A 22,543-nucleotide genomic window follows, 5' to 3' on the forward strand; every position below is an offset into this window, starting at 1 on the left:
TGTGGGGTTAGAGTGCTGCTCTTGAGGGAGGACTGGTGTGGGAGGTGTTCCACAAGGCCCAGGTAGACATAGGACACTGGTGTGCCTGAGAGAGGGGACTAGAGAGCTAATTATTTGCTCTGAATCAGTTTCATATAAAGTTAAGTGGAGAAAAAAATTGAATTATCTAATTTCACAGCATGAAAACATATCTGGTGAAGAGCTGGTGTCATCTGTATTGTAACAGTAAGCACTTTACACCTTGGAATAATCGGGTACCAAAAGTGTCCAAAGCTTATCTAAAAACTGCTCTAACATCTTTCAAAGTCATTTCATTTCATCGAAAAAGAAAAAAAAGACTCATGACCTGGCACAAATGTTTTGATGAAGCGCCTTCTTCAGGGGTCACCTTGCACTTCCTTGTGTATAGGACACCTCTGGGGAAGAGAAATGTCTGTGCCGGCCTAGGTCCCTGCTATGAAAGGATAGGCAAGTGAATGTATCTCACAGCCCTGCTATTCCTGGCCTCTGGCTCCTTTCTCTCTCAACAGCTAACGCAAAAGGAGATCCTCGTTACCCTGTTTGATAATCGTACCTGGGCGAAGCAGGGGGTGGCAGAAGATTTTGAATACATTGACATGTCTGAAGCCTGGAAAGATCCTCGTTCCAATGTCTTTGTCACACTGGTGACCTTCATCATAATGAAGGTCAGTAACCCTGCTGTGTAACCCAGCTACAATGTCTTTCTATGTATATTACCTATTGCAGGGGACTGGAAATTTTAATATACAGTGCCAGCATAACCCCAGGGTAAGGAGAGGTCCTGGTCACAGTGCTCGTGTAAACCCAGGGTAAGGGCAGGTCCTGGTCACAGTGATCGTGTAAACCCAGGGTAAGGGGAGGAAGCTAACCAGATCAGCAGCACAGTAATAATGGGTGATTTCAGTTACCCCAGCATTGACGGGGTGAATGTTACATCAGGGCAGGCTAGAGAGGTAAAGTTCTTGGATGAAATAAGTGACTGCTTCATAGAGCAGCTGGTACAAGCACCAACAAGAGGGGAAACTTATTTTAGGCCTAGTCCTCGGTGGTAATATATCACAGAGGGTACACAGGTTCCCCAATACAAATATTCCTACTTCACACAAAGGAAACACTTATTTGCTGTATCACAAATGATCATTTATTAATACATTATTGTATACAAACACATAATTTAAAAATAGCCCCCCATATTCCCCCTCATAATCTCATTCACCACACACCATGTTCTTAAAAGCCACAAACCCGAATGTCCAACACTATAGGATCCTATTTGTTTCTCCCACCCTAGGCTTCTTCAGGGACTGTAGCAAACACTTTTTTCATAATATTTTCTTTGATTGTACTTATGTACTACTTCTCCTATTGGTTTCTTCTCTTGTGGTGCTTAACATCCCTCGATGTTCTTCAATCATTAATACACTTAGCTTCCATATCGCTGTACATTCTTTAAAAAGCCTTAACTTTAATGGCGAGGTGAATCTTTATTTTTCCTCTCCAAATCTCCTTTCAAAGATGAGGTTTACCTCTACAAGAGAAAAACAATATTTAAATACTACCAAAAAGTTCATAGTGTTATTATATTACCCTTTCACACAAACCCGTGTTTTCTCTTTCTACAATTTTACCTGCCCAGTATTTCCTACAACGTCTAAACCTCACCCGGTCCTGTTCCACCGGGATGTTAAGTACCACAAGAGAAGAAACCAATAGGAGAAGTAGTACATAAGTACAATCAAAGAAAATATTATGAAAAAAGTGTTCGCTACAGTCCCTGAGGAAGCCTAGGGTGGGCAAAACAAATAGGATCCTAGTCATTAGTGGAAGACAGGATTTGGTGTGAGAGGTAACAGTGTTGGGGCCACTTGGCAATAGTGATCCTAACCTTATCAAATTTGATTTACTAACTGGAGAGAGGACACTAAAGAAATCTACTGCAAGAGCATTAATTTTTAGAAGGGTGACTATGATAAAATGAGGAAAATGGTTAGGAAAAAAACTAAAAGGAGTAGCTGCAAAGGTTAAGAGTTTACATCAGTCATGGATATTGTTTAAAAGTACCATCTTGGAAGGCCAGGCCAGATGTATTCCACACTTTAGAAAAGATGGAAAGAAGGCTAAACAGTTAAAAGGTGAAGTAGGAGAGGCTATAATATCTAAAATAACATCTTTCAAGAAATGGAAAAGGGATCCCAATGAAAAAAAACAGGAAACAGTATAAGCACTGGTACTTCTGATGCAAAACATTGATAAGGAAAGCAAAGAGAGAATCTGAAAAGAAGCTTGCCATGGAGGCAAAAACTCATAATAAAAACTTTTTCAGGTACATTCAAGTAAAATGCCTTTGAGGGAGTCATTTGGACCATTAGATGATCAAGAGATAATAGGGGCATTTAGAGATGACAAAGCAATAGCAGAGAATAAATGAATTCTTTGCCTTGGTCTTCATTGAGGAAGCTGTATGAATGCCCATGCCAGAAATGATATTCAAAGGTGATGATTCAGCAGAACTGAAACAAATCTCAATGAACCTGGAAGATGTAATAGGGCAAATTGACAAACTAAACAGTAGCAAATCACCTGGACCAGATGGTAAACATACCAGAGTGCTGAAAGAACTGAGAAATGAAATTGCTGACCTGCTATTAGTTTATTTGTAAACTATCATTAAAATTGTCTATAATGTCTAAGCCAGGCAAAATGATGGAAACTATCATAAAGAATAAAATTACTGAACATATAGATAGACATGGTTTAATGGGCCAAAGCAACATGGATATAGCCAAGGGAATTCTGGTCTTACCAATCTGCTACATTTTTTGAGGGCGTAAATAAACATTTGGATAAAACTGAGCCAGTTGATATAGTGTATTTGGATTTCCAGAAAGCATTTGACAAAGCCCTTCATAAGAGACTTCGTAGAAAATTTTAAAAGTCATGGGATAGGGGGTAGTGGCCTATTGTGTCCAGATGGTAAGGCTAAATGGTAAATTTTCACAAAGGAGAGTGGAGTGCCCTAGAGATCTGTCCTGGGACCAATGCTTTTTAATATATTTATAAATCGCTTGGAAATGGGAACGAGTGAGGTGATCAAATTTGCTGATACAAAATTATTGAAAATTGTTAAAACAAAAGAAGACTGTGAAAAAATGCAAGAGAACCTTGCAAGACTGGGCATGCAAATAGCAAATGAAATTTATTGTGGACAAGTACAAAGTGATGCACTTAGGGAAGAATAACCCAAATTATAGGAGTCACCATTCAGGAAAAGGATCAAGGAGTCATCGTTGATTATATGCCGAAATCTTCTGCTCAGTGTGCAGCAGCAGCCAAGAAAGCAAACAGAATGCTGGGGAATATTAGGAAAGGAATGGAGAATAAAACAGAGAATATCATAATGCTTCTGTATCACTCCATGGTGCATCCTCATCTTGTGTTCATATATCATACACAAACAGAATGCTGGGGATTATTAGGAAAGGAATGGAGAATAAAACAGAGAATATCATAATGCCTCTGTATCGCTCCATGGTGCATCCTCATCTTGTGTTCATATATCATACACAAACAGAATGCTGGGGATTATTAGGAAAGGAATGGAGAATAAAACAGAGAATATCATAATGCCTCTGTATCGCTCCATGGTGCATCCTCATCTTGTGTTCATATATCATACACAAACAGAATGCTGGGGATTATTAGGAAAGGAATGGAGAATAAACAGAGAATATCATAATGCCTCTGTATCACTCCATGGTGCATCCTCATCTTGTGTTCATATATCATACACAAACAGAATGCTGGGGATTATTAGGAAAGGAATGGAGAATAAAACAGAGAATATCATAATGCCTCTGTATCACTCCATGGTGCATCCTCATCTTGTGTTCATATATCATACAGAAACAGAATGCTGGGGATTATTAGGAAAGGAATGGAGAATAAAACAGAGAATATCATAATGCCTCTGTATCCCTCCATGGTGTGATCTCACCTCGAGGATTGTGTGCAGTTCTGGTCACCACATCTCAAGAAAGATATTGCAGACTTAGAAAAGGTACAGGCAAGGGTGATCAAAATGATAAAGGGGATGAAACAGTTCCACTATGAGGAAAAACTAAAGAGGTTTTACTCTTCAGCTTGGAGAAGAGACAGCTGAGGGAAGATATGGTAGAGGTCTATAAAATAATGAGTGGAATGGAATGAATAAACATTAATCAGTTTACTCTTTCAGATACAAATCCAGGGGACACACAATGAAGTTACATTTAAAACTAATAAAAGAGAAAATATTATTTTACTCAATGCATAGTGAAGCACTGGAATTCATTGCCAGAGGATGTAGTGAAAGCTGTTACTGTAACTGTGCTTAAAAACGGTTTGGACAGGTTCCTGAAGGAAAAGTCTATAAACCATTAAGGTGGAGTTGCAGAAATCCACTTCTTATCCCTGGGATAAGCAGCTTGGAATCTCTTTACTCTCCTGCCAGGTACTTGTGACTTGGATTTGCCACGGTTGGAAACAGTATGCTGGGTTTGATGGACCTTTGGTCTGACCTGGTATGGTAAATCTTATGTACTTATGTCCTGGTTGCAGTGCGAGCATGACCCCAGTGAAAGGGGAGGGTCAGTGTGACTCCCAGTGCGAGTGTGACCCCAGTGTAAGGGTTGGGACAGTGTGACTCCCAGTGCAAGGGGAGCTTCAGTGTGACCCCAGTGTAAGGGTTGGGACAGTGTGACTCCCAGTGCAAGTGTGACCCCAGTGTAAGGGTTGGGACACTGTGACTCCCAGTGCGAGTGTGACCCCAGTGTAAGGGTTGGGACACTGTGACTCCCAGTGTGAGTGTGACCCCAGTGTAAGGGTTGGGACACTGTGACTCCCAGTGTGAGTGTGACCCCAGTGTAAGGGTTGGGACACTGTGACTCCCAGTGTGAGTGTGACCCCAGTGTAAGGGTTGGGACACTGTGACTCCCAGTGTGAGTGTGACCCCAGTGTAAGGGTTGGGACACTGTGACTCCCAGTGCAAGTGTGACCCCAGTGTAAGGGGAGCTTCAGTGTGACCCCAGTGTAAGGGTTGGGACACTGTGACTCCCAGTGCGAGTGTGACCCCAGTGTAAGGGTTGGGACACTGTGACTCCCAGTGCGAGTGTGACCCCAGTGTAAGGGTTGGGACACTGTGACTCCCAGTGCAAGTGTGACCCCAGTGTAAGGGGAGCGTCAGTGTGACTCCCAGTGCAAGTGTGACCCCAGTGTAAGGGTTGGGACACTGTGACTCCCAGTGCATGTGACCCCAGTGTAAGGGGAGCGTCAGTGTGACTCCCAGTGCAAGTGTGACCCCAGTGTAAGGGGAGCGTCGGTGTGACTCCCAGTGCAAGTGTGACCCCAGTGTAAGGGGAGCGTCGGTGTGACTCCCAGTGCAAGTGTGACCCCAGTGTAAGGGGAGCGTCGATGTGACTCCCAGTGCGAGTGTGACCCCAGTGTAAGGGAAGGCCCTGATCACAGTTCAAGCATGACCCCAGGGTAAGGGGAGATCCAAGCCATAGTGAGAAAGTGACTGTGCAGTGCGAGCAGACCTCAGGGTAAGGGGGGCATCCTGGTCACGGTGCAAGTGTAACAGATGTAATAATATTCTCTGACGTCTCTGAAGTTGTTAATATCTTGGGGTGAGGGGGGCAGAGTTCCTATTCATACCCAGATCAGTCCGGACTCCTGGGTTTTGCCTCCCTGCCAGCAGAAGGAGGCAGAGAAAGTTTGTGACGCTGTACATAACCCCAGTGCGCCTCCTGCAATCCCTCAGTATATCTCTGTCTCCAGCAGTTCCCTATATGTACCCAGATCAGTCCAGACACCTGGGTTTTGCTTCCCTGCCAGCAGATGGAGACAGAGAAAGTTTCAGTGACGCTGTACATAACCCAGTGAGCCACCTGCAGTCCCTCAGTATATCTCTGTCTCCAGCAGTTCCCTGTATGTACCCAGATCAGTCCAGACACCTGGGTTTTGCTTCCCTGCCAGCAGATGGAGACAGAGAAAGTTTCAGTGACGCTGTACATAACCCAGTGAGCCACCTGCAGTCCCTCAGTATATCTCTGTCTCCAGCAGTTCCCTGTATGTACCCAGATCAGTCCAGACTCCTGGGTTTTGCCTCCCTGCCAGCAGATGGAGACAGAGAAAGTTTCAGTCCCTCAGTATTTCTCTGTCTCCAGCAGATGTTATAAACCTGCAGTCTGGAGTATATTTATATAAAAAAAAAAGAAAAGAAAGAAGAAGAAAGAGGAGTTTGGCAGAGTCCTCTTTGGACCATCCCTCCTGGTTGAGGTGGGCAAGCCGGGGATTGGTGACCTTTGGTGTGCTCCTGCCCTGAGAGTGTTCCCATCCGGTGCTGCTGGATCCCTCGGGCCTCTCTTCCCTTCCCCACTTTGCTGTGCTCCCCGTGGTGCCTTCTGACGAGCAGACTCCTGACAGGGAAGTATTTTCTTTACTTTTGGGGGGCGGGGGGAGAAACCCGAGTGGCTGGAGCCGGGGAATGTGGAGGCAGCCTCTCCCGCCAAGCAGTTGCTCTATAGGTGGTGTAGGTTTACCACGGGGATTTGGAGATTGTTACTGGCGGGTTTGAGGCTCAATATGGGAGGACCTTACCACTGGCAATTGAATCATACGGATCAGCGTGTAATGCCAGGCTACGCAGTTCTGCTGAGAGCGGGTAATAAGGGTCCAGCAAATCACGCACACACACGCAGGCACCAGTTCATAATCTCTCACACACCCCCAGGCAGGCACCAATTCATAATCTCACACACACCCCCAGGCAGGCACCAATTCATAATCACACACACACACACACACACACACACACACACACACACACACATATCCCCCGGCAGGCACCAATTCATAATCTCTCTCACACACACAGATCCCCAGGCAGGCACCAGTTCATAATCTCTCTCTCACACACACATCCCCAGGCAGGCACCAATTCATAATCACACACACACACACACACACACACATCCCCAGGCAGGCACCAGTTCATAATCTCTCTCACACACACACATCCCCAGGCAGGCACCAATTCATAATCACACACACACACACACACACATCCCCAGGCAGGCACCAGTTCATAATCTCTCTCACACACACAGATCCCCAGGCAGGCACCAATTCATAATCACACACCTATTGGGGACAGAAGGGGGTGTACAGTTGTTATTGTTGACCTTCATGATTTCTAGTATATCAGATGTAGCACATTTAAGACTAATCAGAGAAAATTCTTTTTCACTCAACGCACAATTAAACTCTGGAATTTGTTGCCAGAGGATGTGGTTAGTGCAGTTAGTGTAGCTGTGTTTAAAAAAGGATTGGATAAGTTCTTGGAGGAGAAGTCCATTACCTGCTATTAAGTTCACTTAGAGAATAGCCACTGCCATTAGCAATGGTTACATGGAATAGACTTAGTTTTTGGGTAATTGCCAGGTTCTTATGGCCTGGATTGGCCACTGTTGGAAACAGGATCCTGGGCTTGATGGACCCTTGGTCTGACCCAGTATGGCATGCTCTTATGACGTAACTCAGCTTTTTTTCTGATGGCTGTTTGTTCTGCCAGTGATATCTCGGAGTTTCAAGCTGTGTCATGTCGAGATCATTTTGCGCATGGTGCCTTCCTTTCTGCCAAAAATTGTTTCCATGTTCCCTCTTAGTTAAACTATGGAACTTCCAGCTTTTCCAGTTTGGGATTTGTCCACACCTCACGCGAAAGAGCTTTGATTCTTGGATGTAAAGCAGCCATTAAGTTTACTAATGATTTTTGGAGATCACCTCTTTGTGTTGTGCGCTGTCCAAAGAAGGGATGTAAACTTCAAAAGCTATGACTGAACGTTGACTAGAAGAGGCTCTTGGCTTGGCTTATCTTAGTAACGGTTTCCCTGTGCCTGAGGGGTTTAAGGGCTTGCTCAACTTGTGCCTCAGGCAACCTCTTGGGTTGAGTCCCAACAGGTGTCTCCACAGGAAGTTTGCAGGGCGGCTACTTGGAAGTCATTGCACACTTTCGCCAGACATTATCATTTGGATATCCGGGTCTGGTGAGAGGGTTTTACAAACCGAGCTCTCCAGTTCCCGCCGTTTAGGGGAGCTTAGGTGCATCCCAGGAGTCTGGAACGATCTGGGGTATGAACAGGAAAGGAAAATTGGTTCTTACCTGCTAATTTTCGTTCCTGGAATACCACAGATCAGTTCAGAGACCTGCCCATGGGGTAACGAAGAGTCCTCCGCTTGTACCGATATTTTGTATATTATGCAGAGTTGTTGATGTTCTCTCTTCATGGGATCAAGTTTACATTTCTGTTTATAACTTCCCCTCCCTTCTACTCAGTGTGGGAGGTAGAATTCAAAGTTCTTAGTGCCGGTGCATTTGGCATCAACTTGGCTTGGGTACAGGTCAGTACTGAGGGACTGCAGGTAGCACACTGGGTTATGTAGCAGTGTCAATAAACCTTTGTCTCCATCTGCTGGCAGGGACGGAAAACCCAGGAGTCTGAAGTGATCTGTGGTATTCCAGGAACAAAAATTAGCAGGTAAGAACCAATTTTCCTTTTCCTCCTAGTTTTGGATGTCTGCTCTGGTGACTACAATTCCTGTGCCCTGCGGAGCATTCATGCCTGTATTTGTGATCGGTAAGTAATTATTTCACATTTTGTCATTAGCCCATAGCTGGATTGTGCTGGGACTTCTCTGTACTAGCCTGCCAGTGGCAGGACTCATCCATGCCAGCCCTACATGTGCCATCTTCAGGCTGTCCCAGCCTGTCTGTATCGCAATCCATCCATTCCAGTCTCACCTGTACTGGGATTGGTCTAGCCAGCCCTTCCTATACCTAGAGCCACAGTCTCCTCTTTCCCTGTTTGTTTAATTCTGTTTTCCCCCCTTTCTCCTTTTCCTTCCTTCCTTCCATAAGAACATAAGAACCTACCATACTGGGTCAGACCAAGGGTCCATCAAGCCCAGCATCCTGTTTCCAACAGTGGCCAATCCAGGCCATAAGAACCTGGCAAGTACCCAAAAACTAAGTCTATTCCATGTTACCATTGCTAATAGCAGTGGCTATTCTCTAAGTGAACTTAATTAATAGCAGGTAATGGACTTCTCCTCCAAGAACTTATCCAATCCTTTTTTAAACCCAGCTATACTAACTGCACTAACCACATCCTCTGGCAACAAATTCCAGAGTTTAATTGTGCGTTGAGTGAAAAAGAACTTTCTCCGATTAGTTTTAAATGTGCCCCATGCTAACTTCATGGAGTGCCCCCTAGTCTTTCTATTATCTGAAAGAGTAAATAACCGATTCACATCTACCCGTTCTAGACCTCTCATGATTTTAAACACCTCTATCATATCCCCCCTCAGCCGTCTCTTCTCCAAGCTGAAAAGTCCTAACCTCTTTAGTCTTTCCTCATAGGGGAGTTGTTCCATTTCCCTTATCATTTTGGTTGCCCTTCTCTGTACCTTCTCCATCACAACTATATCTTTTTTGAGATGCAGCGGCCAGAATTGTGCACAGTATTCAAGGTGCGGTTTCCCTCTGTCCCAGTACTGTGCAATCACTGCTCCCTCTCTTTCCTCCGTTTTCCTGTGTCCTGGCACTGCACAGAGACTGCACTCTCTCCTCACTTTCCCGGTGTACTGGTGCTGTCCAGTGAATGCTCCTTCTCTCTCTCTCTCTCCTCTCTATCCTTGGATCCCTGCACCGTGCAGTGACTGCTCCCTCCCCTCACTCTCCTGGGGTCCCTGCACTGTGCAGTGACTGCTCCCTCTCCTCACTCTCCTGGGGTCCCTGCACCGTACAGTGACTGCTCCCTCTCCTCATTCTCCTGGGGTCCCTGCACCGTGCAGTGACTGCTCCCTCTCCTCACTCTCCTGGGGTCGCTGCATGGTGCGGTGACTGCTCCCTCTCCTCACTCTCCTGGGGTCCCTGCACTGTGCAGTGACTGCTCCCTCTCCTCACTCTCCTGGGGTCCCTGCACCGTGCAGTGACTGCTCCCTTCCCTCACTCTCCTGGGGTCCCTGCACCGTGCAGTGACTGCTCCCTTCCCTCACTCTCCTTGGGTCTCTGCACCGTGCAGTGACTGCTCCCTTCCCTCACTCTCCTGGCGTCCCTGCACCGTGCAGTGACTGCTCCCTCTCCTCACTCTCCTTGGGTCCCTGCACCGTGCAGTGACTGCTCCCTCTCCTCACTCTCCTTGGGTCTCTGCACCGTGCAGTGACTGCTCCCTTCCCTCACTCTCCTGGGGTCCCTGCACCGTGCAGTGACTGCTCCCTCTCCTCACTCTCCTGGGGTCCCTGCACCGTGCAGTGACTGCTCCCTCTCCTCACTCTCCTTGGGTCTCTGCACCGTGCAGTGACTGCTCCCTCTCCTCACTCTCCTGGGGTCCCTGCACCGTGCAGTGACTGCTCCCTCTCCTCACTCTCCTTGGGTCCCTGCACCGTGCAGTGACTGCTCCCTCTCCTCACTCTCCTGGGGTCCCTGCACCGTGCAGTGACTGCTCCCTCTCCTCACTCTCCTGGGGTCCCTGCACCGTGCAGTGACTGCTCCCTCTCCTCACTCTCCTTGGGTCCCTGCACCGTGCAGTGACAGCTCCCTCTCCTCACTCTCCTTGGGTCTCTGCACCGTGCAGTGACTGCTCCCTCTCCTCACTCTCCTGGGGTCCCTGCACCGTGCAGTGACTGCTCCCTCTCCTCACTCTCCTGGGGTCCCTGCACCGTGCAGTGACTGCTCCCTCTCCTCACTCTCCTGGGGTCCCTGCACCGTGCAGTGACTGCTCCCTCTCCTCACTCTCCTTGGGTCCCTGCACCGTGCAGTGACTGCTCCCTTCCCTCACTCTCCTGGGGTCCCTGCACCGTGCAGTGACTGCTCCCTCTCCTCACTCTCCTGGGGTCCCTGCACCGTGCAGTGACTGCTCCCTCTCCTCACTCTCCTTGGGTCTCTGCACCGTGCAGTGACTGCTCCCTCTCCTCACTCTCCTGGGGTCCCTGCACCGTGCAGTGACTGCTCCCTCTCCTCACTCTCCTTGGGTCTCTGCACCGTGCAGTGACTGCTCCCTCTCCTCACTCTCCTGGGGTCCCTGCACCGTGCAGTGACTGCTCCCTCTCCTCACTCTCCTGGGGTCCCTGCACCGTGCAGTGACTGCTCCCTCTCCTCACTCTCCTTGGGTCCCTGCACCGTGCAGTGACAGCTCCCTCTCCTCACTCTCCTTGGGTCTCTGCACCGTGCAGTGACTGCTCCCTCTCCTCACTCTCCTGGGGTCCCTGCACCGTGCAGTGACTGCTCCCTCTCCTCACTCTCCTGGGGTCCCTGCACCATGCAGTGACTGCTCCCTCTCCTCACTCTCCTTGGGTCCCTGCACCGTGCAGTGACTGCTCCCTCTCCTCACTCTCCTGGGGTCCCTGCACCGTGCAGTGACTGCTCCCTCTTCTCACTCTCCTTGGGTCCCTGCATCGTGCAGTGACTGCTCCCTCCCCTCACTCTCCTGGGATCCCTGCACTCTGGGCCACGGTGGGTGGGGGGGGGCAGGAAGAAGAAAAGGCTATGCAGTTGCTTGCTCCAGGCCCGTGGCGCACTCGGTGGCCACCCAGTGCTCCCACTGCTCGTGGCCCGGAGGTCTCCCTCTTCTTCTATGAGCAGGATGGGCTCCGCTCACAGCCGCCGACCTCCTGGCTATCACCCGGGGGGGGAACGCACCCCCGCACACCCCTTAGTACCCCACCGAAGGCAGGCTAAGAATTTGAAAAGAATCTGGCCTTAGAGGCAAAACTTCATAAAAACTTAAAAAAAAAATATATCCTTAGCAGAAAGTGACCCTTAGGGAAGATAAGGCCACTGTGAAAAGACTAAATAAATTCTTTGCTTTAGTGTTTACTGAAGAGGATTTTGGGGAGACACCTGTGCAAAAAACAGTATTTAGTGGTGATGATTCAAAAGAACTGATACAGATCACAGTGAAGCCGGAAGATGAAAAAAGGCAGATTGACCAACTAAAGAGTAACAAATTGCCTGGATCTGATGCTATAACCCCAAAATGAGATTGCAGATCTGTTACTAGTAATTTGTAACCTATTGATGGGATCGTCCATCATGCATAAAGATTGAAGGGTGGCCAATGTAACCCAAGCTTTAAAAAAAGGTCCAGGGGGGATCTGGGAAACTATAAACCCATGAGTCTGACTTCAGTGCCAGGAAAAATTGTAGAAACTACTCTAAACAAAATCACAGAACATATATTGCATTGAGAAATACACCTTCACTTTTTCCACATTGTTACATTACAGCCTTATTCTAAAATGGATAATGTGCATTTTTTCCCTCCTCAATCTACACACAATACCCCATAATGACAAAGCAAAATCAGGCTTGTAGAAATTTGTGCAAATTAATTTAAGAAAATGAATTGAAATATCACATCTACATAAGTATTCAGACTTTTTGCTATGATATTCAAAGTTGAGCTCGAGTGTGTCCTGTTTCCAGTGATCATTCTTGAGATGTTTCTTCAATTTTCTTGGAGTCCACCTGGGATAAATTCAATTGATTGATTGGTCAGGATTTGGAAAGGCACACACCTGTTTATAAGGTCCCACAGCTGACAGTGCATGTCAGAGCAAAATCAAAGCCGTGAAGTCGAAGGAATTGTCTGTAGACCTCTGGGACAGGATATGCCGAGGCATAGATCTGGGGAAGGGCACAAAAAGGTTTGACTGTCCCGAAGAACATATTGGCCTCCATCATTCTTAAATAGAAGAATCACCAGGTCTCTTCCTGGAGGTGGCCACACACCCACCCAAACTGAGAAATCAGGGGGGGAAGGGCCTTGTTCAGTTTGACCAAGAACCTGATGGTCACTCTGATAGAGCTCCAGAGTTCTGTTGTAGAGAGAGGCCTTATTGCTAGAGTGGCCAGCGAAGCCACTTCTCAGTAAAAGGCACATGACAGCCTGCTTAGAGTTTGCCAAAAGACACTTAAAGGACTCTCAGAACATGAGAAACAAGATTCTCTGGTTTGATGAAACCAAGATGAAACTCTTTGGCCTGAATACCAAGCATCACGTCTGGAGGAAACCAGGCATCGCTCATCACCTAGCAAATACCATCACTATGGTGAAGCATGGTGCTAGCAGCATCATGCTATGGGGATGTTTTTCAGCTGCATGAACTGGGAGTCTAGTCAGGACCAAGGGAAAGATGAACAGAGCATACTAAAGAGAGATCCTTGATGAAAACCGGCTCCAGAGCTCACTGGACTTCAGACTGGGGAAAGGATTCACCTTCCAGCAGGACGACGACACCAAGCACACAGCCAAGAGAGGCTTCGGCAGAAGTATTTAAATGTCCTTGAGTGACCCAGCCAGAGCCCAGACTTGAACCTGATGGAACATCTCCGGAGAGACCCTAAAATAGCTGTGCATCAACACTTCCCATCCAGCCTGACAAAGTTTGAGAGGATCTGCACAAATCCAGATATGCCAAGACTGTAGCGACATACCCAAGAAGACGTGAGGCTGTAATCGCTGCAAAAGTACTGAGTAAAGGGTCTGAATACTTGTATAAATGTTTTATTTCAGATTTCTGGGGGTTTTTTAAATTAATTTGCCCTAATTTCTACAACCAGATTTCACTTTGGTATTATCGGGTATTGTGTGTAGAATGAGGAAGGAAAAATGCATATTATCTGTTTCAGAATAAGACTGTAACGTATCAAAATGTGGAAACAGTGAAGAGGTCTCCATTCTTTCTGAATGCACGGTGTACTGTATATAGACCTGGTTTAAGGGGACATGTCAGCATGGATTTATACAAGAGAAATCTTGCCTCACCAGTCTGCTACATTTTTTATTTAATCAGAGCACATACAGATCCAAAGTTATATGGAAGGACACTAGATAGTAACCAAATGATATAAACACATTATGCAACTGAAAAAACCGAAAGTGATGTTGCTATCAATTGGAAACTCTCTCCTCTCGCCATTTCCAATATATTGCCCTAATAGTATTATATTGGTCAGATTGCGCACGTAGAGAATACGCCATACATTCTGCAACATCTGCCACTTTTACTCTCCCAACAGGAATACAGAGGGGACTGTTTCCACATGTGCACAGTAGGAAGGCAGGCAGCATAGAATAACTGATCAGCCTACTTTCGAAACCCTGCCATACATGTGTGATCCTTCCAGAAACTCAGTAGACAAACTGAAGGATCTAGAGGTGCCCACATTCATCAGGATGAGAATTTTAAGTCTTTTCATGGCCTGAGGATGGGGTTTGAGATGCCTTCCCACTCCACTTTTTTGTTTTGCAATTACGAGAGATCTGGCTACTGAGTTTCTGGAAGGATCGCACACGTACCGTGGGAGATGTGGTAGGAGAATGTGACTGGTTGGAGGAAGTGTTGTGTTGTCAGGAAGGGGTGGTAACGCTTTATCTCTAAGGGCTTGGGTATATCAGGAAGGGACCTCTCCAGGCCTCATACGTGCATGGAATACTGACCTGCAGATAGACTTGGATGCTAGGGATTGGAAACAAATTTGGAGAACAACCTACAAGATCTGTTGTAAAAGTCATTAGATTTTTACTTGAATTTTTATAATGATTGTACTGTACTCCTCTCTTCTCTTCCAAATTCTGCTACATTTTTATGAAGGGATTAATAAACGTGAATAAAGGTGAGCCAGTGGATGTGGTGTATTTGGATTTTCAGAAGGCGTTTTGACAAAGTCTCCCATAAGAGACTTCTGAGAAAATTAAAAATATGTATGGATAGGAGGCTATGTCCTTTCGTGGATTACAAACTGGTTAAGAGACAGGAAACAGAGAGTAGGATTAAATGGACAATTTTCTCAGTGGAAAAGGGTAAACAGTGGAGTGCCTCAGGGATCTGTACTTGGACCGGTGCTTTTCAATATATATATAAATGATCTGGAAAGGGGAATGAAGAGTGAGGTGATCAGATTTGCAGACAACAAAAAATGATTCAGAGTTCTTAAATTATAAGCAGACTGTGAAAAATTGCAGTGTTCAAAAAAGCAAACAGAATGTTAGGAATTATTAGGAAGGGAATGGTTAATAAAACGGAAAATGTCATAATGCCTCTGTATCGCTCCATGGTGAGACCGCACCTTGAATACTGTGTACAATTCTGGTCGCCGCATCTCAAAAAAGATATAATTACGATGGAAAAGGTACAGAGAAGGGCAACCAAAATGATAAAGGGGATGGAACAGCTCCCCTATGAGGAAAGTCTGAAGAGGTTAGGGCTGTTCAGTTTGGAGAAGAGACAGCCGAGGGGGGATATGATAGAGGTCTATAAAATCATGAGTGGAATAGAATGGGTAAATGTAAATAGGTTGTTTATTCTTTCAAAAAGCACAAAGACTAGGTGACACTCCATGCACTTAGTAAGTAGCACATTTAAAACAAATTAAAGAAAATTCTTTTTCACTCAATGTACAATTAAGCTCTGGAATTCATTGCCAGAGGATATGGTTAAGGCAGTTAGCATAACTAGGTTTAAAAACGATTTGGACAAGTTCCTGGAGAAGTCCATAAACTATTATTTACCAAGAAGACTTACAGGTGAATTTTCAAAGAAGTTACGTGCGTAAACTTAACATACATTCGGAGTAATTTTCAGAAGCCATTTACGCATGTATAGTGCACTTGCGTGAGTAAATCCTATGGACAATTCAACGACATATATTGTAGCAATTTTCAAAAGCTCACTTACGTGGGTAAAGTGCATTTACATGTGTAAAATCCATTTTTAATTATATAAATGCTTTTGAAACTCAGGCCTGTAGAGAACAGCCACTACATGGCAGCACGGGATATATTTACTTTTGGGATCTTGCCAGGTACTTGTGACCTGGATTGGCCACTGTTGGAAACAGGACACTGGACCCCCAGCCTGACCCAGTATGATAAATTCTTATGTTCTTCTCCTGGTATCCTGGCGCTGTTCAGCGATTGTTCCCTCTTTCTTCCTGTAGGTGCTGCTTTTGGGCGGCTGGTTGGCGAGAGTATGGCAGCCTGGTTTCCGGATGGGATCCATGCAGATGGCAGCACCTACCGCATTGTGCCTGGTGGCTACGCAGTCGTGGGTGAGTGTGTGCTGCTCTGGAGAGTTTTACCACTCTGTGTCCTTCTCTCTCATTTCTCTTACAAGTTCTCCTTTGTGTGAAATACATCAGGTGCATTCCCCTCCTTTCTTGTTAATTGTAATGGTGAGACCTTTACAAACCTTTTTAATGCAGATTGTATCTAGGAGGGGCCCTGGCTTTGACTTCTGCAGGGCTGGAGTATGGTTATGGCCCTTCACAACATCTTTCTTCTTGCAGGTGCAGCAGCTCTCTCTGGTGCCGTGACTCACACTGTCTCAACTGCTGTTATCGTCTTCGAGCTGACTGGCCAGATCTCGCACATCCTGCCTGTTATGATTGCAGTGATTCTAGCAAATGCTGTAGCTCAGAGCCTGCAGCCGTCACTCTATGACAGCATTATTCGGATCAAGAAATTACCATACCTGCCTGAGCTGGGTTGGGGGCACCAGGAGTAAGTATAATCCCACCCTCCTGTCACTACAGCATTCACGGCTCTGCTATGTACCTGGATTGGCTGGCAATGAAGGAGGGGAGGGAAGGAAAGGGCGTGGGATGGGGAGACAGAGAATAGTCCGAGTGCGCATACTGATGAGCACCAAACAGGAGAGAGAACGTGAGGTAAAAGTTTCTGCCAGGACCAGAGAGATACTGGGGTGCATAGGAAGAGGCAGAACCAGCAAGAAAAAGGATGTGATAATGCCCTTGGTCAGGTCATTGGTGAGATCTCACCTAGAATATTGTGGGCAGTTATGGCCATTCTTGGATTGCTTTTAGTTTCTCCGGGTCCATAGAGAGACCTTGGTGAGAGATTATGTATCCCAGAAAAGGAAGTTCCTCTTGTTCAAAGGCTCATTTTTCTAGTTTAGCATAAAGATAGTGCACATGGAGCCTTTGAAGGACTTCTTTGACATGAACTTGATGTTCTCCCAATGATCTTGAGAAGATCAGGATATCGTGCAGGTATACTACTATGTACAGGTAGAGAAGATGTCATAAATTCTTAATTACAATGGATTGGAACATTGCAGGGGTGTTGCACAAACTGAAGGCATGACAAGATACTCATAGTGTCCATCTCAAGTATTGAAGGCGGTTTTCCATTCATCACCTTTCTGGTTATGAATTAAATTATAAGCTCCTTGGAGGTCCAACTTGGTAAAGACGTTGGTGCCCCACAGGTGGTTGAAAAGCTCAGTGATCAAGGAAAATGGGTATGAATTCTTCTTAGTAATCGCATTTAAGCCACAATAATCAACACAAGGCCGTAAGGACCCATGTTTCTTGCCGACGAAGAAGAATCCTGCTCTGGCCGGGGAAGAAAAGGGGTGGATAAAGCCCCCCCTATCTTAAGTTTTCTTGAATGTAAGCTGCGCATGGCTTCAGTTTTTGGAGCAGAAAGCGAGTAGACGTGGCCTCGAGGTGGAATTTTGCCAGACAGCAAATTGATGGCACAATCGTAGGCTCGATGAGGAGGTAAAGTCTCTGCTTGCTTCTTAGAGAACACATCGGCGTATGCCAAATATTGGGAAGGCAATCCCAGGAGTCTAGGGAATCAGAAGATTCAGTGGGCAAGGCCGAACAAGGCAGCAAGACTCGATGTGGAACCCCACCAAGCGATGTCGAGGTTGTCCCAATTGATGAGAGATTGGTGTTTCCTCATCCAGGGGATGCTCAAGATGACGACGTTGATAGCCCCTGGAAAGATGTATAGGAGGAGTTGCTTCCAATGAAGGACTGTTCACATTTGCAGAAGCAGAGTAGTGCGAGTAATCTGGTCTGAGAGAGGCTGGCCAGTGACCGAAGAGATTGTGAAAGCTTATTCCAAGTGCTCAGTAGGAATCTCATGCTGATGGACTAGTTTTTCTGTCATAAAGCTACCGGCTGCTCCCATGTCTAAGAAGGCTTGGAGACAGACATAAAAACTTTCTTCTGAGAGATGGACTGTAATCAAGATCTGGAGAGGGGGAACCAGAGCGTCTTAGGGTGGCTTCTCCTACCAACCCTAGGTCCTTGTTTTTCCTGAGTTTGCAGGACAGTATGTGGCAACATGCCTGGAGGCTGCACAGTAAAGGCATAGATTAAGTCGTCTTCTCTATTGCTTCTCTACTAGAGAGAAATTGCATCAGTCGCCATGCATGGGCTCTTCTGAGGGGTTACATTCTCTTCAGTTCCTGAGGAGTTTGAAGGAGAAGACAGAGCGAGAGTCCCACAGTGGGCACGCCAAGAGGAGCCTCTCTCTCTGGCCTGCTCCTGAATTCAGAGATCCAACCAAATGGTCAAGCTATATAGGCTCTCCAGTGGCCAGAAGATCCCACCTCAAGCTTGTCCTTGATAGTTTCCAAGAGACCTTGGCAGAAAATAGAGGTTAAACTATCCTCTCTCCATTGGTGCTCCAATGCAAGGATTTGATGGCATAATCCCTTTCGGAACCGGATCCTTGATGGATTTGAAGAAGGTCCGAGGCAGCTGAAGTGGTGCAGCCAGGCTCATCAAAGATGAGGTGGAACTCGGCAAGGAATTGATCTAGATTACTAAAGAGCGGATTGCCCCTTTCCCAGGGAGGGAGGCCCAAGACAGCGCAGAACCTCCCAATTGGGCCAGGATATAGGCAACTTTAGTCTTGTCTGTGTGGAAGAGGCCAAAGTGTAAGTTGAAATGCATCTGACATACGGTATATTCACAAACCACTCAGAGAATTTTCTGGTGAAACGAGGTGGGGAAGGAAGCTACGGTACCAACCTGGGCACAGGAGGCGGATCTGATTGTGGATCCACTGGAGATGTAACTGCTAGTTGAGGGGCTGGACAAGGATCCAGGCAGGTCACGAGTCTGTCCAAAGCCCCTGTTGCTGCTGGATTTTTTTGGCAATTCCAGAGATGGCCTGCAGTGTGGCTAAGACCACCAAGTCCATGGCATCAGCACTGACCGGGGTTGTAGACCCTTTATACTTGGTGCAATTTCTGCCACTCGGAGGGTAAACCCACCAGGCTTCCACTGACAGTTGGCGGAGAAGCCCATGGGTGGGACCAGTTGGAGCTTCGCCTATACCAGCTGCCTCACTTACAGGTTGAGCCCTTGGGTTCTGGTGGCCAGCAAGTATTAGATGGGTGCCTAGAGCTGCCGAGGAGTCCAGGCTAGGGTCAAGGCAGGCAGCAGGCAACAGAGACAAGAAGCAGGTCAGTGGTCAGGGCAGGCAGCAAAATATGGGAAGCAGGCCAGAGTCAGAACATGGGAGTCAATCTAAGGGACGCAGGGATAGACCAGAGGAGACCAGAACAGACAAGGCAGGATAGGGTTTGGAGAAGGGTAAGATGGAGACAAGGTAAGAACCAGAACAAAGCAAGCACAAGGCACACAAGAAAGCAACGTGCACTGGGAACACACGGAACACCAGAGGACCTGTTGCTGAGGCAAGGCAGTGGAATCCAAGGAGCCCTAAGTAGGGCTGTTGTCAATGATGTCATCGGTGGGCACCACCGCGCCTTCCTGCCACAGGCCCTTTAAAGCTGAGGGCACAGGACATGGGGCTTGTGCTTGCCTAGGAGGGAGCAAGAAACAGTAGCGATGATAGCGTCATGCTGCGAGGAAGAGATGGCAGTGCCTTGAGGCATGGTGTCAGGGGTAAAAGACATGACTTGCGCTGTCCTGTGAGCCGCGGAGCGTTCCAAGCCAGCATCTGGATCAAGCAATGCTGTTGTCTTCCCACTTAAAAGTCTGAGCATGTACAAAGAAACTGCATTTTCTCTGGATTTCACAGGGAAAGCTGGTCTTTTCAGAAACTCTCTGAGAATCAAAGAAAAGTTTTAAAAAAGGAGAAGACTTTTAACATTGGCAGAGGGCTTTTTCTTCACTGCTGCAGTCACTGTTCTCTCACTGTGACAGAGAGACAGAGGCACAACTTTCTGGCTGCTGTCTAGAGCAGGGTAGTGAACTGGAGATACAGAAGCAATGAACACTGATGTTTTGTGTTTTTCTGTTTGACTCTGCACAGTGCACTGCACTGTTTATTTGCAAACAGATTGCAGTGAAGAGAACAGCCTTGTCAGTTTATTCTCTTTCTGACAGTTTTTTTTATTTATTTATTTATTTATTTATTTATTTAAATCTTTTCTATACCGTCGTTTAGTAGTGCACCATCACAACGGTTTACAGTTAGGCACAAATATGTTTAGTTTGGTTTCTAAATTATCCATAGGGTGCCAGTATTATACGGTTACATAGTTCAATAATGTACTCTAAATGGGGAGTGTGTGTGTGTGTGTGTAAAAGGAGTCAGTCATCAGTGAGTATGTATATTGAGAGAGATTTGTAAATACCTTGACGAATATCCCTATTTTGTTTTTAAATTTAGCTCATGCCTTTCCATTGTAGCTCAGCGAGTTACATTCAGTTTCTATAGGTAGCCCTAGAAAGCCAGACTGGGTTTGTGCTACTAGCAAGCTGCTGGCAGTGCTTGCTAAGCACTGAAGTGAACTCAGTCTGTCAACTTGACTGGGTGTGTGTGACAGACAGACAGTCAGAGTGGTACTGGTGAGAGGAGCCATGAAGTATATTGTGACATCAAACCCCCCAGTAACCACTTCCAATTCCATAATGCCAGTGCAAGGAAAGGGAATGGCAGGGGCGTTCCTGCAGAGTCAGCTCAGCTGTCAGAAGCACAAGCAGCAGTAGCAGTGAGAAAAAAGGGGGTCCTGCCTCTAAACCTAAGAGTCGCTTTTAGCACAGGAAGTCTGCTTAAGCCATAAAAAATAAAAATGTGGAGAGCTTGTGTCACTGCCGCCTGATCCTCTTACTTTGAAACCGAGGCAAAAAGCAGGAGCATCATCTGATGCAGGTGTTAGCAGTGCAGGGGAAAGGTCAGGGACAGCAAGAATGCAGCATCCTGAATCTGAGATAATGCAGGCAGAGCTTTCAGAAATGGATCCTGAGGAAGAATCATGTTTGGGATTCCCTGAGTCAGAGGTATGAAAAAGGTAGAAGCTCTGGTCAGCAATGAGGACATGGAAGAGGTAGATAATACGAGTGGTGTGGAGAGGCCCTGACCCTTCTTCCTCACAGTCCACCTTTCACCTTCAGTGCGAGTGCCAGCAGCAGCCCCCGTGGATGCAGAGAGGAGATTGCAAGAGACATCCAGTGTATGGAGGCATTTTAAAGCGAGAGAGGACCCACATTTTGCTCCGTCACAAGAAGGTACTGGGGCATCTGACAAATGCTGGTGTGCACCATCCGCTAGCGTTGGTATCAAGGGAGGGTGGTAGTATCAGCCCGAGGGCTCCATCTCTCACTCGAAGCAGAAGCAGTAGCATAAGGGTTGAAAAGAAAAGACTTTTCCCTAAGCTGTTGCTTCCACTAGTAGGCCACCTACTAGTGGGGGCTGGTGGCTGCCACAGCCACCAGCCCCCTGCCATTTGTCAGCAGTGGTAAACCACCATAGTCACTGCTTGTTGCGAGCATTAATGGCTTGGGATTTATTTCATACCGGGTACTTGTGACTTGGATTGGCCACTGTTGGAAACAGGATGCTGGGCTTGATGGACCCTTGGTCTGACCCAGCATGGCAATTTCTTATGTTCTTATAGAGGAAATGGGATGGTGTTCTGTAGCACTGTTTTGAAGCAAGAGGCAAACAGCATCCAAAGTAGTGACAAAGTGGCATCAGGGAAATATGATTGCCCTGAATGTGCAGCCCCTACATCTAGTGAAGACCCTGGGCTTTAAGTGTCTGCTGCACCTCATAGCCCCGATTACAAAGTGCCCTCCCCAAGGTTATCCCCACCCAGTACAATCAGTGCCGTAGATGCATGCAGGGGCAGCTGTCCAAGGGAGAGGGGAGGAGCATACATTTCACCAGTGACATATGGACCAGCACAGATGCTGGGTAGTGTAGGAAAGAGGGACCACTCTAGACAGTAGTGTGAGCACGAGCAGCACCCTACCACTTCCTCCTCCACCTCAATGTGCCACATGGTCCCCACAGAATTATCTGGCCCGAGGCAGGCCATAGCAAAAAGCAGCTGGCAAAGGAGACCCCCACCCCACCCCAGCAAAGCCGATTCCAGCAGAAATGTTTGTGACACACCTTCTGACAGAGCCCATCGAGGACATGGCTACAGACCCATTGGAATATTGATCACAGAAGTCCATGCTCTGGCCAGATCCGGCCAAGGTGGCTTAGCATGATCTTTCTTGCCCATTAATCAGTTTGCCCAGCGAACGCGTCTTCTCAAGAGCAGGGGGCATCATGAGCCCTCATCATTCAAGGCTAACACAAGATTTGATGGAAAAGTTGGTCGTCCTGCAAATCAATCAGCCTTTGCTGGGTTTTCCAGAATTTCCATGCAAGTGGCAGGATGACTGAAAGTAGCTTGGGGG

General features: G+C 46.8%; 1 protein-coding gene across 1 annotated transcript in view; it reads left to right on the forward strand.

Moving 5' to 3' along the window:
* Positions 1-22,543, forward strand: part of CLCN2 (chloride voltage-gated channel 2) — a 193,275-nt gene that overhangs the window by 104,128 nt on the left and 66,604 nt on the right. Inside the window, exons 12-15 of the mRNA XM_029616501.1 lie at positions 531-686; positions 8,627-8,696; positions 16,061-16,171; positions 16,409-16,622. Coding sequence (XP_029472361.1) covers positions 531-686; positions 8,627-8,696; positions 16,061-16,171; positions 16,409-16,622 — 551 coding nt within the window. The remainder of the gene's footprint in view (positions 1-530; positions 687-8,626; positions 8,697-16,060; positions 16,172-16,408; positions 16,623-22,543) is intronic.

Source organism: Rhinatrema bivittatum, chromosome 9 (genome assembly GCF_901001135.1).
Source record: "Rhinatrema bivittatum chromosome 9, aRhiBiv1.1, whole genome shotgun sequence".
In the NCBI taxonomy this organism is placed as follows: Eukaryota; Metazoa; Chordata; class Amphibia; order Gymnophiona; family Rhinatrematidae; genus Rhinatrema; species Rhinatrema bivittatum.